Source organism: Cherax quadricarinatus, chromosome 75 (genome assembly GCF_038502225.1).
Source record: "Cherax quadricarinatus isolate ZL_2023a chromosome 75, ASM3850222v1, whole genome shotgun sequence".
Taxonomy (NCBI): Eukaryota; Metazoa; Arthropoda; class Malacostraca; order Decapoda; family Parastacidae; genus Cherax; species Cherax quadricarinatus.
Genome location: NC_091366.1, coordinates 5,943,912 through 5,961,853, shown reverse-complemented (window position 1 = coordinate 5,961,853; position 17,942 = coordinate 5,943,912). Strand labels below are relative to the sequence as shown.

The 17,942-nt window shown below is 37.5% G+C and overlaps 1 protein-coding gene across 5 annotated transcripts in view; it reads left to right on the top strand.

Moving 5' to 3' along the window:
- Nucleotides 1–17,942, top strand: part of PolD1 (DNA polymerase delta) — a 58,624-nt gene that overhangs the window by 31,486 nt on the left and 9,196 nt on the right. For all 5 annotated transcript variants that reach the window (XM_070100984.1, XM_070100986.1, XM_070100985.1 and 2 more), the window contains exons 9-17: nt 5,537–5,703; nt 6,677–6,822; nt 7,784–7,883; nt 8,176–8,312; nt 10,115–10,280; nt 10,931–11,139; nt 14,196–14,355; nt 16,021–16,122; nt 16,647–16,742. In XM_070100984.1, the coding sequence (XP_069957085.1) occupies nt 5,537–5,703; nt 6,677–6,822; nt 7,784–7,883; nt 8,176–8,312; nt 10,115–10,280; nt 10,931–11,139; nt 14,196–14,355; nt 16,021–16,122; nt 16,647–16,742 (1,283 nt within the window). The remainder of the gene's footprint in view (nt 1–5,536; nt 5,704–6,676; nt 6,823–7,783; nt 7,884–8,175; nt 8,313–10,114; nt 10,281–10,930; nt 11,140–14,195; nt 14,356–16,020; nt 16,123–16,646; nt 16,743–17,942) is intronic.

Below are 17,942 nucleotides of genomic sequence, written 5' to 3'. Positions count from 1 at the left end.
AGCATTAGTCAGAGGACAGAAGAGGGGTTGTTGAGGTGGTTTGGTCATTTAGAGAGAATGGATCAAAGTAGAATGACATGGAAAGCATATAAATCCATAGGTGAAGGAAAGAGGGGTAGCTGTCGTCCTCGAAAGGGTTGGAAAGAGGGGGTAAAGGAGGTTTTGTGGGGGAGGGGCTTGGACTTCCAGCAAGCGTGCATGAGCGTGTTAGATAGGAGTGAATGGAGACGAATGATAGTTGGGACCTGACGATCTGTTGGAGTGTGAGCAGGGTAATATTTACTGAAGGGATTCAGGGAAACCGGTTATTTTCATATAGTCGGACTTGAGTCCTGGAAATGGGAAGTACAATGCCTGCACTTTAAAGGAGGGGTTTGGGATATTGGCAGTTTGGAGGGATATGTTGTGTATCTTTATACGTATATGCTTCTAAACTGTTGTATTATGAGCACCTCTGCAAAAGCAGTGATAATGTGTGAGTGTGGTGAAAGTGTTGAATGATGATGAAAGTATTTTCTTTTTGGGGATTTTCTTTCTTTTTTGGGTCACCCTGCCTCGGTGGGAGACGACCAACTTGTTGAAAAAAAAAAATATATATGTATATATATATATATATATATATATATATATATATATAGGAAGTGGAACAGAATTCTTCCTCCGTAAGCCATGCGTGTTGTAAGAGGCGACTAAAATGCCGGGAGCAAGGGGCTAGTAACCCCTTCTCCTGTATATATTACTAAATTTAAAAAGAGAAACTTTAGTTTTTTCTTTTGGGCCACCCCGCCTCGGTGGGATACGGCTGGTATGTTGAAAGAAGAAAATATATATATATATATATATATTTATATATAGGTAGTAGGTTGGTAAACAGCAACCGCGCAGGGAGTTACTACCGTCCTGCGAAGTGAGTGTACAACGAAAGCCTCTAATTGTTTTACATGATCGTAGTATTGCTGGTGTCTTTTGTCTGCCTCATAAACATGCAAGATTTCAGGTATGTCTTGCTACTTCTACTTGCATTTAGGTCACACTACACATACATGTACAAGCATATATATACACACACACACCCCTCTGGGTTTTCTTCTATTTTCTTTCTAGTTCTTGTTCTTGTTTATTTCCTCTTACCTCCATGGGGAAGTGGAACAGAATTCTTCCTCCGTAAGCCATGCGTGTTGTAAGAGGCGACTAAAATGCTGGGAGCAAGGGGCTAGTAACCCCTTCTCCTGTATATATTACTAAATTTAAAAAGAGAAACTTTAGTTTTTTCTTTTGGGCCACCCCGCCTCGGTGGGATACGGCTGGTATGTTGAAAGAAAGAAAGAAAGATTCAGGGAAACCGGTTATTTTCATATAGTCGGACTTGAGTCCTGGAAATGGGAAGTACAATGCCTGCACTTTAAAGGAGGGGTTTGGGATATTGGCAGTTTGGAGGGATATGTTGTGTATCTTTATACGTATATGCTTCTAAACTGTTGTATTCTGAGCACCTCTGCAAAAGCAGTGATAATGTGTGAGTGTGGTGAAAGTGTTGAATGATGATGAAAGTATTTTCTTTTTGGGGATTTTCTTTCTTTTTTGGGTCACCCTGCCTCGGTGGGAGACGACCAACTTGTTGAAAAAAAAAAATATATATGTATATATATATATATATATATATATATATATATATATATTTATATATTTATATATAGGTAGTAGGTTGGTAGACAGCAACCACCCAGGGAAGTACTACCGTCCTGCCAGATGACTGTGAAACAAAAACCTGTAACTGTTTTGCATGATGGTAGGATTGCTGGTTTCTTTTTCTGTCTCATAAACACGTTAGATAACAGGGATATCTTGCTACTCCTACTTACACTTTGGTCACACTTCACAGACACGCACATGCATATATATATACATACATCTAGGTTTTTCTCCTTTTTCTAAATAGCTCTTGTTCTTCTTTATTTCTTCTATTGTCCATGGGGAAGTGGAAAAGAATCTTTCCTCTGTAAGCCATGCATGTCGTATGAGGCGACTAAAATGCCGGGAGCAATGGGCTAGTAACCCCTTCTCCTGTAGACATTTACTAAAAAAGAGAAGAAGAAAAACTTTATAAAACTGGGATGCTTAAATGTGCGTGGATGTAGTGCGGATGACAAGAAACAGATGATTGCTGATGTTATGAATGAAAAGAAGTTGGATGTCCTGGCCCTAAGCGAAACAAAGCTGAAGGGGGTAGGAGAGTTTCAGTGGGGGGAAATAAATGGGATTAAATCTGGAGTATCTGAGAGAGTTAGAGCAAAGGAAGGGGTAGCAGTAATGTTAAATGATCAGTTATGGAAGGAGAAAAGAGAATATGAATGTGTAAATTCAAGAATTATGTGGATTAAAGTAAAGGTTGGATGCGAGAAGTGGGTCATAATAAGCGTGTATGCACCTGGAGAAGAAAGGAATGCAGAGGAGAGAGAGAGATTTTGGGAGATATTAAGTGAATGTATAGGAGCCTTTGAACCAAGTGAGAGAGTAATTGTGGTAGGGGACCTGAATGCTAAAGTAGGAGAAACTTTTAGAGAGGGTGTGGTAGGTAAGTTTGGGGTGCCAGGTGTAAATGATAATGGGAGCCCTTTGATTGAACTTTGTATAGAAAGGGGTTTAGTTATAGGTAATACATATTTTAAGAAAAGGAGGATAAATAAGTATACAAGATATGATGTAGGGCAAAATGACAGTAGTTTGTTGGATTATGTATTGGTAGATAAAAGACTGTTGAGTAGACTTCAGGATGTACATGTTTATAGAGGGGCCACAGATATATCAGATCACTTTCTAGTTGTAGCTACACTGAGAGTAAAAGGTAGATGGGATACAAGGAGAATAGAAGCATCAGGGAAGAGAGAGGTGAAGGTTTATAAACTAAAAGAGGAGGCAGTTAGGGTAAGATATAAACAGCTATTGGAGGATAGATGGGCTAATGAGAGCATAGGCAATGGGGTCGAAGAGGTATGGGGTAGGTTTAAAAATGTAGTGTTAGAGTGTTCAGCAGAAGTTTGTGGTTACAGGAAAGTGGGTGCAGGAGGGAAGAGGAGCGATTGGTGGAATGATGATGTAAAGAGAGTAGTAAGGGAGAAAAAGTTAGCATATGAGAAGTTTTTACAAAGTAGAAGTGATGCAAGGAGGGAAGAGTATATGGAGAAAAATAGAGAGGTTAAGAGAGTGGTGAAGCAATGTAAAAAGAGAGCAAATGAGAGAGTGGGTGAGATGTTATCAACAAATTTTGTTGAAAATAAGAAAAAGTTTTGGAGTGAGATTAACAAGTTAAGAAAGCCTAGAGAACAAATGGATTTGTCAGTTAAAAATAGGAGAGGAGAGTTATTAAATGGAGAGTTAGAGGTATTGGGAAGATGGAGGGAATATTTTGAGGAATTGTTAAATGTTGATGGAGATAGGGAAGCTGTGATTTCGTGTATAGGGCAAGGAGGAATAACATCTTGTAGGAGTGAGGAAGAGCCAGTTGTGAGTGTGGGGGAAGTTCGTGAGGCAGTAGGTAAAATGAAAGGGGGTAAGGCAGCTGTGATTGATGGGATAAAGATAGAAATGTTAAAAGCAGGTGGGGATATAGTTTTGGAGTGGTTGGTGCAATTATTTAATAAATGTATGGAAGAGGGTAAGGTACCTAGGGATTGGCAGAGAGCATGCATAGTTCCTTTGTATAAAGGCAAAGGGGATAAAAGAGAGTGCAAAAATTATAGGGGGATAAGTCTGTTGAGTATACCTGGTAAAGTGTATGGTAGAGTTATAATTGAAAGAATTAAGAGTAAGACGGAGAATAGGATAGCAGATGAACAAGGAGGCTTTAGGAAAGGTAGGGGGTGTGTGGACCAGGTGTTTACAGTGAAACATAAGTGAAAGTATTTAGATAAGGCTAAAGAGGTCTTTGTGGCATTTATGGATTTGGAAAAGGCATATGACAGGGTGGATAGGGGGGCAATGTGGCAGATGTTGCAAGTGTATGGTGTAGGAGGTGGGTTACTGAAAGCAGTGAAGAGTTTTTACGAGGATAGTGAGGCTCAAGTTAGAGTATGTAGGAAAGAGGGAAATTTTTTCCCAGTAAAAGTAGGCCTTAGACAAGGATGTGTGATGTCACCGTGGTTGTTTAATATATTTATAGATGGGGTTGTAAGAGAAATAAATGCGAGGGTCTTGGCAAGAGGTGTGGAGTTAAAAGATAAAGAATCACACACAAAGTGGGAGTTGTCACAGCTGCTCTTTGCTGATGACACTGTGCTCTTGGGAGATTCTGAAGAGAAGTTGCAGAGATTGGTGGATGAATTTGGTAGGGTGTGCAAAAGAAGAAAATTAAAGGTGAATACAGGAAAGAGTAAGGTTATGAGGATAACAAGAAGATTAGGTGATGAAAGATTGAATATCAGATTGGAGGGAGAGAGTATGGAGGAGGTGAACGTATTCAGATATTTGGGAGTGGACGTGTCAGCGGATGGGTCTATGAAAGATGAGGTGAATCATAGAATTGATGAGGGAAAAAGAGTGAGTGGTGCACTTAGGAGTCTGTGGAGACAAAGAACTTTGTCCTTGGAGGCAAAGAGGGGAATGTATGAGAGTTTAGTTTTACCAACGCTCCTATATGGGTGTGAAGCATGGGTGATGAATGTTGCAGCGAGGAGAAGGCTGGAGGCAGTGGAGATGTCATGTCTGAAGGCAATGTGTGGTGTGAATATAATGCAGAGAATTCGTAGTTTGGAAGTTAGGAGGAGGTGCGGGATTACCAAAACTGTTGTCCAGAGGGCTGAGGAAGGGTTGTTGAGGTGGTTCGGACATGTAGAGAGAATGGAGCGAAACAGAATGACTTCAAGAGTGTATCAGTCTGTAGTGGAAGGAAGGCGGGGTAGGGGTCGGCCTAGGAAAGGTTGGAGGGAGGGGGTAAAGGAGGTTTTGTGTGCGAGGGGCTTGGACTTCCAGCAGGCATGCATGAGCGTGTTTGATAGGAGTGAATGGAGACAAATGGTTTTTAATACTTGACGTGCTGTTGGAGTGTGAGCAAAGTAACATTTATGAAGGGATTCAGGGAAACCGGCAGGCCGGACTTGAGTCCTGGAGATGGGAAGTATAGTGCCTGCACTCTGAAGGAGGGGTGTTAATGTTGCAGTTTAAAAACTGTAGTGTAAAGCACCCTTCTGGCAAGACAGTGATGGAGTGAATGATGGTGAAAGTTTTTCTTTTTCGGGCCACCCTGCCTTGGTGGGAATCGGCCAGTGTGATAATAAAAAAAATAAATATATATATGTATATATATATATATATATGTATATATATATATATGTATATATGTATATATATATATATATGTATATATGTATATATATATATATATATATGTCTGTCTGTCTGTCTGTCTGTCTGTCTGTCTATCTTGTTAATATATAAGTTTGATTTTCAATTTTTAGTGAAACTGTGCCTAACTTTTTGGATAATATTTTTAAGTTAGCTTTATATGTATTAATGGTTTTTGGTTGTTGGTTTTGGTTAGGTGTATTTCCAGAGCCTGATAAGGACCCTGTAATTCAGATTGGCAATATGGTAATTTGTCAGGGTGAAACGGAACCTTTTTTGCGCACCATCTTCACCCTGAAGCAGTGTGCTCCCATTATAGGTGCCAAGGTGAATTCTTACAACAATGAAAAGGATATGCTGGAGGTAAGTTCCCTTCATATTTATTCAACGTTTCATATATAAAATAGAAATGCTGTGTTATTACACTAAATGGATGTCTGTCTCTGCCCAGCTTTTTCATGTGGTTTGAGTTTTATAGTGACACCTGAAGTGTCAAGACTTGCCTCACACTGTAGCATAACATTCTATCAGAATATCAGCAGTAATGTTCTGTTTAATTCAGAAAGTTACTGAAGGTATTTTACCAGAAGATTCATGGGAAGTCCCAGTGATTCATTCTTTTCGCATATTGTTTACCAGAAGATTCATGGAAAGTCCCAGTGATCCATTCCTTTCTAATATTGTTTACTAGAAGATTCATGGGAAGTCCCAATGATTCATTCTTTTCTAATATTATTTACCAGAAGATTCATGGGAAGTGCCAATGATTCATTCTTTTATAATATTGTTTCCACACTTTGCCTTATTTATTAGCACTTCTAATATATTGTTCACTTGCATACTCCTATTTTCTCATTCCATATCATAGATTTTTGCATGTTACATCCTTTTATGGTATTATCATTTATTTTTTATTTGTCTGGCTATTCCAACACGTGGTCATCAAAACATTCCATATTCTTTTATTGTATCTTACAACCTTGTGTCACCGAGCACATTTGTCTCAAAGATATGCCCTGTCTTGCTTATGCTCAAATATTTTTTCTTTCTGGTTATTCATTCTTTAAAAGTCATTATTTATCACATTACAGCAGTATTTATTGAGATTTGGCCTCCCTGCCATTATAGCAGTACATATTTATAGAGATATGGCCACCCTTGCCTCAGTGGCCACCCTGCCTCAGTGGGAGACGGCTGATGTTGAGGAAAAAAAATTTATTTACAGATTCTGGTTTCATGGGACCTCTAGGAATATAACACATCCCCTCATCCTCATCCTGAATTTAGAGTGTTAGAGATTATATATACTTTAATGTGATTATTTCCTCACTTGCAGGCATGGGCCAAATTTTTGCGAGAAGTAGACCCAGACATCATCACAGGCTACAACATCAACAATTTTGATTTTCCGTACTTATTAAACAGAGCAAATCATCTTAAATCACAACAATTTCCTTTCCTTGGTAGATGCAAAAGTATAAGGTATGTGTAAAATAGCTTTGCCATGCATGTTACATGTTGATACCATATACAGTCATAATTTATTATCATTGAGTTTGTCATTTTTATGTTTTAATAGTTTACAGGGGCATCTGAAGTGTAGTATTGGTGCACCTCTGGTAAGACAGTGATAAGAGTGAATGATGGTAAAAGTGTTTCTTCTTTTGGGACACCCTACTTTGGTGAGAGATGGCCAGTGTGTTAAAAAAAAGTATATGTAGTCTATACATAAAATATGTTATTTAGAATTCCTATAAGGATTCTTATAAATGAGGAATTTGCCTCTATGTGAAAGACTAACATATTTGCAGTGAGCTGCAATGATATGGTAGAAGTACTAGGAGTGAAGTAGAGAATGATAATTATCCTGGCATACAAACCACTACTGCAGCAACAGAGGATTTTATTGAGTAGGTAAAGACTATAAAAAATGCTTAGGGAGCCAAGGAAATCCTGCAGCAAATAATGTCCTGAGATTTCAGCCTCTAATTTAAATGAAAAACAATAGAGAACAGTGTTGAACCTGAACCTTCCTGAAATTACTCTAGACCAACTGGTCCATGGCCAGGCTGCAAGAGTAGAAAGACTTGAAAATCATCTAAGGTACTTACCAGAGAACTGCTAAGTTCATATGTTGTACACAGAATCCCACATACAGGAGGGCCCCGCTTATATAAAAGGTTAGGTTTCAGGCTACTGCTGTAAAGTGAAAATCACCGTAAGGTGAAACAGCCTCTTTTCACTTTCAAATGCATATTAAAGCCTGATAACATGTTTACACTATCATTTATCAGGTTAGCAATAGAGCTAGGCCTAAAAAATGTATATACAGTGCACACATAATAAATGAAGAATGGGTATAATTGAAAACTGCTGCATTAGTGAAATATCAATAAGTGAAGAGCTGTGTAGCAGGGCCTAATTGTATCAATATTTTTTCTAGGTCTGTAATAAAGGACTCGGTACTGCAGAGTAGACAGATGGGCAGACGTGAGAACAAGTCCATCAACACTGAAGGACGCTGCCAGTTTGATTTGTTAATGGTAAATAGATTTGGCAACTACTATGTAAAGAGGCTAGTTGTTAGGCTTCAGTAGAAAGTTAAGATCCTTATCTGAGGCAGACATCAATGTTTCTGGGAGTAAAACATCAGTGAAAGGAAGTTGGGCTTAGGCTGTGTCCTTGTAATGTATTAATCTTACAACAGAAAAAAGAAGTTGGGTTTAGGTGTTGTTCTTGTAGTGTATTAATTTTATACCTTTTATTCAATTTAGACAAATTTTAAAAAAACATGACACATATAATCACCACGATGATATCTGTTATTAATTTCAGGTCTTAGTGCGTGACTATAAGCTGCGATCGTACACTCTAAATGCTGTGTCATATCACTTCTTACAAGAGCAGAAAGAGGATGTGCATCACTCCATCATTTCTGATCTACAGAATGGCAATCCGCAGTCACGCAGAAGGTAAGACACTTGTGTACACATGACATTTCTTGAAGTAGCTCAGTTTTTTGCTTGACTGTCATCGGCATTTTGTGATATGGCATACCCATTTCTGAACAGAAAGTCCCCTTGGTGTGCCACACGGTCACCCATCCAGTTAAAGGTCTCACTCAGTGGTGTTTACCCTAGTTAGTCCAGCAGTGTGTTTATCATCCGGTGTGTTGTGGATATTCATCATTAAATATTATGTTGGGTAATATTTAGTGAAGGGATTCAGGGAAACCGGTTATTTTTATATAGCCGGACTTGAGTCCTGGAAATGGGAAGTGCAATGCCTGCACTCTAAAGGAGGGGTTTTGGGATATTAGCAGTTTGGAGGGATATGTTGTGTATCTTTATACGTATATGCTTCTAAACTGTTGTGTTCTGAGCACCTCTGCGAAAACATTGATTATGTGTGAGTGAGGTGAAAGTGTTGAATGATGATGAAAGTATTTTCTTTTTGGGGATTTTCTTTTTGGGTCACCCTGCCTCGGTGGGAGACGGCCGACTTGTTGAAAAAAAAAAATGTAATTATTCAGCTTGTTCTTACTTTATTTTTATATAAAAACATATCACTGATGCATTTGAAAAAGTGCCTACTAAATGCCCTTATTATTTATATATATGATGCATATATTGTCTCTGAAAAAGAATACCTATATAGGCAAACCAAACCACACATTATAATACAGACATACCTTTGGTATACCTTTACCCTTGATGGGGGTTGAGAGTTTGTCTACTCCTGCAGTCTGGCTTGGGTTAAGCATATCTCTACAATACTGTACAGTACTCTTAAGGAGTAAAGTTTGAGGACTTCATATATTACAAACCTATGCCTGAGTCTTGTACACCAAATTTATATCCAGTAAAAAATCTACGCTTCCTTTATGCCCCCTCCCCCCGAAGGATGAAGTTTAGTAATAAAGTGGGATGAAAAGTGTAATTTTTTATTATATTAACATTTTGCTTCAAGGAAAGCTTTAAAAATTATACAGAAACCTTTAAACTTTTGCTGTTATAGGACCGATGACCTACGTAACAAGTAGTTTACTTTTCTACATAATGCGATGAAGCATCCCAATTTTCTTCTCACAGTCTCACAATTTACATGGCAGCTTACAGCTTCACAGTTTGCATTTTTCTGTATTACTTGATAAGGCTTTCCTTGAAACAAATTTCTCATTACAATAAAGACTTACTCTATTTTGTGTCTTTTCCTTCCACTTGTCGACTCACAGCCTCTTCTAATTATAAAGTGATGTGGGAGTTCTAGAATGCAGGCAATAAATAGTTCATGGGAAGAAGATACTGGTGTCATTATATAAATAATATTTGAGACAGCAAGGAGATTAATTGCAGTGAGATTCAGGGAAACCAGTTAACATGACTTGAGTCCTGGAGGTGGGAAGTACAGTGCCTGCACCCTAAAGGCGGGGTTTGCGATATTTGCTGTTTGGGGGGACATCTGAACTGTCATATCTGTGTGCCTCTGGCAAGACAGTGATATTGTGAATGATGGTGAAAGTGTTTCTTTCTCAGGTCACCCTGCCTTAGTGGGAGAGGGCCAGCATGTTAAAAAGAAAAAAATGTGTTTTTTACATTGTTCAGATGTTGCAACTAATAGGGCATTTGAAATTCTGTTTGCTTAGGGAGTCTACACATTCATTTAGTTATTTTATAGTTATCATTTCCTTACACTGATGGTAAGATACATATAGTACTGTATGAACATTAAGGATTATGTATAATGTACAGTTTTATAAGTACTTGTTTTACAGATTAGCTGTGTATTGCCTGAAAGACGCTCTCCTTCCTTTACGATTATTGGACAAACTTATGTGCATCATCAATTATATTGAGATGGCTCGAGTAACAGGTGTACCTTTGTCTTATCTCCTTACTCGGGGTCAGCAGATCAAAGTTATGTCTCAACTGCTCAGAAAGGTAAGAGTTGAGATAATAAAGCTTATTGCATACACGTACTCTCATCTTTTTACATTTACTAATTTATACAGAAGTGTTTACTAACCCCTTGCTCCTGGCATATTAATCACTTCTTACGACATGCATGACTTATGGAGGAAGGATTCTTCTTCACTTACCCATGGAGCCTATTGCATATACGTATTCAAAAAATATACCCACACCATTGCTCTCAGAGAAAGAATAGATTTCAGAATAAAAAATCAAGGGAAATAAAGATTACATGATGCAGAGTTGATAGTTATCCTTAAATGCCTGCTAAGTTAAGGCTATTTGTATCACTTCATGTATTGCATGGCAAACTGATTTGCCTGATTTTACTTGTGATTTAGTTTGCTCATTTACATCTCTACAAAATGTATCTCCTTCATGGATGTTTTCCAGTAAATCTGTTGTCATTTTTTTCCTAATTTTAGTTTAAAGATAACATTTAATTTACTTTGCCCCCTGTGTAATAGATCTGCATCTATCCTTGCAGAATTTTTTTTTTCACTATTTGTAGTACTTTTTTGTTTTAAAAGCTTTCAAGCAAGATGTGGTCCTGCTGGTACAAACTTGTCCATACATCTAATTGCATACTATTTATTCTTAAGAGCTGTTATAATCCACAGGCTGTTGAACAAGATTTGGTTCTGCCAGTACACAGGGGCAGTGGATCAGATGAGTTTGAAGGGGCCACAGTGATTGAGCCACGTAAAGGTTACTATAATGTCCCCATAGCCACCTTGGATTTCTCCTCCCTGTATCCATCTATTATGATGGCCCACAACTTGTGCTATACTACATTGCTCACAGGGCCTCAGATGGCTCAGGATTATGGGTAAGATTGTTTCTTCTGTTAATTATTCACGGTGATAATTTGTTATGAAATAGTAATTGTTTTATTTCTGGACAATATTTTTTTGTGGCTACAGTTAGAGTAAGAAGTAGATGGGACAAAAGGAGGCAAACATTTATAAATTAAGAGAGGAGGAAGTTAGTGTGAGATATAAGCAACTATTGGCAGAAAAGTGGGCTAGTGCAAGTATGGGTTGTGAGGGGAAAGGGTTGAAGAGGGATTGGATTGTTTCAAAAATGCAGTATTAGAATGTGGGGCAGAAGTTTGTGGCTATAGGAGGGTGGGTGCAGGAGGAAAGAGGAGTGATTGGTGGAATAATGAGGTAAAGGGTGTGATAAAAGAGAAAAGGTAGCTTATGAGAGGTTTTTACAGAGAAGTAATATAAGAAGGGCAGAGTATATGGAGAGTAAAAGAAAGGTGAATAGAGTGGTGAGAAAGTGCTAAAGGAGAGCAAATGATAGAGTGGGAGAGGCACTGTCAAGAAATTTTGCTGAGAATAAGAAAAAAATTTGGAGTGAAATAAACAAATTAAGAAAACCTAGGGAACGAATGAATTTGTCAGTTAAAGACAGTGTAGGGGAGTTAGTAGATGGGGAGCTGGAGGTATTGGGTAGATGGCGTGAATATTTTGAGGGACTTAAATGTCGATGAAGAAAGGGAGGCAGTAATTTCATGCACTGGCCAGGGAGGTAGGGTGGCAGTATGTGTGTCTAGTGTGTCTAGGGGGACAAAAGAGATTGTAAAAATTATAGGGGAATAAGCTTACTGAGTATACCAGGTAAAGTGTATGGTAGGGTTATTATTGAAAGAATTAGAGGTAAGACAGAGAACAGGATTGCAGATGAGCAAGGAGGCTTTAGAATGGGTAGGGGATGGGCAGATCAAGTGTTTACATTGAAGTATATATATGAACAGTATTTAGATAAGGGCAATGTGTGGTGTAAATATTATGCAGAAAATTCGGAGTGTGGAAATTAGGAGAAGGTGTGGAGTTAATAAAAGCATTAGTCAGAGGGCAGAAGAGGGGTTGTTGAGGTGGTTTGGTCATTTAGAGAGAATGGATCAAAGTAGAATGACATGGAAAGCATATAAATCTATAGGGGAAGGAAGGAGGGGTAGGGGTTGTCCTCGAAAGGGTTGGAAAGAGGGGGTAAAGGAGGTTTTGTGGGCTAGGGGCTTGGACTTCCAGCAAGCGTGCATGAGCGTGTTAGATAGGAGTGAATGGAGGCGAATGATACTTGGGACCTGACGATCTGTTGGAGTGTGAGCAGGGTAATATTTAGTGAAGGGATTCAGGGAAACCGTTTATGTTCATATAGTCGGACTTGAGTCCTGGAAATGGGAAGTACAATGCCTGCACTTTAAAGGAGGGGTTTGGGATATTGGTAGTTTGGAGGGATATGTTGTGTATCTTTATACGTATATGCTTGTAAGCTGTTGTATTCTGAGCACCTCTGCAAAAGCAGTGATAATGTGTGAGTGTGGTGAAAGTGTTGAATGATGATGAAAGTATTTTCTTTTTTGGGGATTTTCTTTCTTTTTTGGGTCGCCCTGCCTCGGTGGGAGACGGCCGACTTGTTGAAAAAAAAAAAAAAGTTTTCATTGCATTTATGGATTTAGAAAAGGCATATGATAGAGTGGATAGAGGAGCAATGTGGTAGATGTTGCAAGTGTATGGAATAGGTGGTAAGTTACTAAATGCTGTAAAGAGTTTGTATGAGGATAGTGAGGCTCAGGTTAGGGTGTGTAAGAGAGAGGGAGATTACTTGCCAGTAAAAGTGTCTTAGAAAGGGATGTGTAATGTCACCATGGTTGTTTAACATATATTTATAGATGGGGTTGTAACAGAAGTAAATGCTAGGGTGTTGGGGAGAGGGGTGGGATTAAATTATAGGGAATCAAATGCAAAATGGGAATTGACACTTAATTTTTGCTGATGATACTGTGCTTTTGGGGGATTCTAAAGAAAAGTTACAAAGGTTAGTGGACGAGTTTGGGAGGGTGTGTAAAGGTAGAAAGTTGAAAATGAACATAGATAAGAGTAAGGTGATGAGTGTATCAAATGATTCAGATAAAGAAAAATTGTACATCATATTGGTGGAAGGGAGTATGGAAGAAATGAATGTTTTCAGATATTTGGGAATTGACTTGTCAGTGGATAGGTTTATGAAGGATTAGGTTAACCATAGAATTGATGAAGGAAAAAAGTTGAGTTATGTGTTGAGGTATATGTGGAGACAAAGAACATTATCCATGGAGGCAAAGAAGGGAATGTACGAGTATAGTGGTACCAACGCTCTTATATGGGTGTGAAGCATGGGTCGTAAATACTATTTGTAGTGTGGAAATTAGGAGGAGGTGTGGAGTTACTGAAGCTGAAGAGGGGTTGTTGAGGTGGTTTGGTCATTTAGAGAGAATGGAACAAAGTAGAATGGCTTGGAGAGCGTATAAATCTGTAGGGGAAGGAAGGCGTGGTAGGGATCATCCTCAAAAAGGTTGGAGGGAGAGGGTAGAGGAGATGTGAGCCTCTCACTTGCCAGTATATTGTGCTACCACCAGGTAGGATCTACTAGACTTGAAAAAGCTTGCTGTGCAGGTAAAACATTGCCTGAATAAAGTTTTCAGGTAATGTTTTATGCTTTTATTACCAACAGTCGTACCTTCTGGACTATATATATATATTTCTCTATTCCTGATGCCTATGATTATAAAATATACTAGGTTATTTCATGGTCCTTTCATTTTGCCCATTGCTTTGAAATTGTTGATAATTTACAACTTTTCCGACTATTTCCTGCTTACCACTAAAATTAAAATATTTTGACTAAAAATTCACTCTTTTAAAGTCAGAGTACCTAATCTCTTGGACTTTAATGAACTTTTCAGATTTTTTAAAAATGTTGTGTGAAAAGTTCAATACAATCTCTTTAGGTGCAGATTGAAAAGTAATTCTATGGTTGTTTACTTTTTTAATGTATTGAAAATTGATGATTTGAACTTACATTTTCTTGTTACATTCAAGGTCTTTCTTATTCCAGGCTCTCAGCAGATGAATATATCAAGACCCCATCTGGTAACTATTTTGTAAAAGCATCAAAACGCAAGGGCCTTCTACCTGAAATTCTTGAATCATTGTTAGCAGCCAGGAAAAAGGCTAAGAATGATCTTAAAAAGGAGACAGATCCATTAAGAATGAAGGTGAGAGATAATATAATCATGATTTAAGTAATAATTATTCGTTGTAAAATGCCTGAAGTAGCAGGCAAAAAATTAAAATATTAAACACTAGAATAAGAGGCACTGCTTTAGAAATATTGACCCATACTAGGTAGGTTCTACCTAGCTAGCATGGCATTAAGTGTTGTGTGCATATCTCATTTCTATGCTTTTTATAATTAGATTATAATTAGTAGATAGATTATTATCATTGTTGTGATGGAAAGGGACAGGTTACCTTTTCTTAAAATTGTTAATGTTTTTGGGGGGTTACATTAACTTTACAGCAACTGTGTTTTACCTGTATTTGCCTGTGGCCCTTTTTGAGGGCTCTTCTGTCCTTATAGTCCAGTTTGAGGCCAATTTTCCTTGTTTATAGACTGATCAACCAGGTTGTTTATGCTAGTGGCCTGCAGACCCACAGTGCCATCACAATCTGGCTGATCCAACACCTGTAGAAGAAGGCTGTCTATCTTCTTGAAAACTTATGTCTTCATTATGGTAGTGTTTCTGATATCTGATGGTAGTATATTGAGGAGTGTTGTGTCACAGATATTAATACAGTGTTCTGTAATTATACCCACAGCCCCTTTGCTCTTCATTTGGTTTATTCAACACTTCCTTATCATTCATTCTAGTAAGTTGTTATAGCAGTGTGTATTTTAGGTTAAGAACTAATCCTTTAAGCATCCTCCATATACTGGTATATATTATTTTTTTTAACATATTGGCTGTCTCCCACTGAGACAGGGTGACCCAAAAAAGAAGAAACAAAAGTTTTACCTCTTTTTACATTTAGTAATTTATACAGGAGAAGGGATTACTAGCCCTTGACGCTTGGCATTTTAGTTGACTCTTACAGCATGCATGGCTTACAGAAGAAGGATTCTTATCCACTTTTCCTTGAAGATATGTATCTTTCTCTTTTATGTTCCAGAAAGAACATTCTAATTGCTTCAAGGTGTTCCCAATAGTTTAGATGTTTTATTGATGCTGTTAGTGTAGTATATGATCTCTACATATTTCAGCTTTGCTATTTCTCATGCTTTGAAAGGCACTGTGAGCACAGAATAATATTCAGATCATGAGAGCACAAGTGATTTGAAAAGTACCATCAGTGGTGTTGCTTCTTTTGCTTTGAATGTTGTTGTAAACCACCCTGTCATTTATTGGTTTATACTACTCTTGTCTTATTGTGTTTTCCAGATGGCATTCTCTGTCATAATTATTCCTAGGTCTTATATCTGTTCCTTACATTCTACGATACGATCTGCCTGCATTCACTATAGTGTGCCTGTTTTGAGGTCGTCATTTGTCCCATTCCTGTACAGTTGAAATTTGTTACTTTTGAACATGTTATTTTTATTTGTCCATTGTAATTTTTTTTTGACTTCAATTGAAGCAACTTTCATACTTATTTTGGTATCTTCTATGACAGATGATACAAAACTATGGTTAGTGTTCTTGTTTGTCTGCTATGAGGCTGGTAAACAATGATGGGGCTAGAATCATGCTTTGGGGTATTGTGTAGATTACATAATTTTTTTCATTAGTTGACCTACTTTTTACAAAAAAATAGGGGAGGGGGCCCTCGGAACCTCTATCTATACTCAAGGATATAGGGCACTTATTATTGACATATTTCAGGTACTGGATGGTCGACAGTTAGCTCTGAAAATATCGGCCAACTCGGTATATGGTTTCACTGGTGCTCAGGCTGGCAAATTACCTTGCTTGGATATTTCTCAGGTAGGAATCACTGGAAATATTATAGATACATAATAGTTACCATTTTTTGATAGATAACTCCAGTACAATACTGATTTTTAGATTTTGGTAAATTTTTTCAAACTAGTGTACATATATGTAACTTTACTAATGATTGTTAGAGTTATATATTTTTAATTAACCGAATGCTTATATTTAGCAAGATTTCGAAGGGAACAGTATGATTGCTGTTGTATAGGGCAAAATATAATAATAAATAAAAATAGGTATCTCACCATACAATAATACAACTAATAAATTAAAAAGTAGCAGCACTAGAAGCTTGCCATAGTGGGGAGTAGAACAAAATCTCCATTGTAAGTGTAAGGTGTTTATTGGTACTGCAGTTCTTTAAGGGGAAAAACCTGGCTATAGTTTGTATGTTGTCTCAGTTACTCAGGATAAGAGTATAGAAATGAATTTATTTTATTATATTTACCTCTTTTTTGAGAATTATAGTTAATCTTGATGAATTAGTTGCTCAAAGGTATTTAATAATTTTACAGAGTGTAACGGCTTTTGGACGAACAATGATTGCCTTCACAAAAGAGCAAGTTGAGGAAAGGTATACACTAGAAAATGGTTATAAGCACAAGGCTGAGGTAATGTATGACAGTGGTTTACATTACAGTATTGTCTAGTAATATTCTTTAAATTGCATTACAAATCTTATGATGTGATTGTTAATTTAGACATTGTGAACCAGTAAGCAGGTGATGGAAGATTCTTCTCAAATAAATAAAAGGTTGAAGTATTATTTACTGAAGGATGGATAGGAATATTGCAGTTCAGAAGGTCAGTTGAATTGTTATATTTGCACACTTCTAGCAAAAAAAATTATTGAATGAGTGCAGTGTCTGCATTCTGAAGGAGGGGCGTTAATGTTGCAGTGTAAGTGCTCCTCTGGCAAGGCAGTGATGGAGTGAATAATGATGAAAGTTTTTCTTTTTTTGGCCACCCTGCCTAGGTGGGAGACGTCCGATGTATTAATAAAGATGATAAAAAAATGTTTCCTCTTTTCAGGTTGCATTATTTTGGTGAGAGAAAGCTAGCGTGTTAAAAGAAAAAAAGTTTGTAATCATATGACTAAGGACTCTGTTTTTTCCCTTCCTACCTATCTGTCTTTCCTGTGAATTTTACAGTGGAAGAAGTTGAGAGTTGCCTTAGAGGAATTATAATTGATTACTTTTTATCCCAGTGATTTGTATGAATATTTTCTATATCGTAATGACACGATTGCAAACAAACTATACCACGGGTGGGATTTGAACCCGCGGTCAGAGAGTCTCAAAACTCCAGACCGTTTTGAGACTCTGACCGCGGGTTCAAATCCCACCTGTGGTATGGAATATTTTCTAAAGTACTACAGTACTTTGTAACCTTAGTATCCAACTTTTTAATGTACTTCTTTGTCATAAACTCTACACAGTTTGTCATATTATATTATTGTTTGCTTTTGTTATTCCTTCCTATTTTTTTTTTTTTTTTTAAATCTTGCTAGCAAAATGTTGTTCCAGCAAAAGCTTGTCAACAAAATTTTTGGTATTCCAGAGATCAAATTGTGACCTTTAATGTGACCTTATGGTCAAACTGTCCTATAAGAGCCGAACTGTGACCATGAAAATAGTGAGGTCAGGTGTTTTCCTGAAATGACTATAATATTGATTGTGCTAGTTTTTAGCAAAATTAAGGTGGTGAGGCTACATTGTTCACTTGTTCAGGAATGTCACGAAAACAGATGCATTGTGAATGCAATAATATATTTGTAACATTTGGTAATTATAAGTACACTTTATAATTTT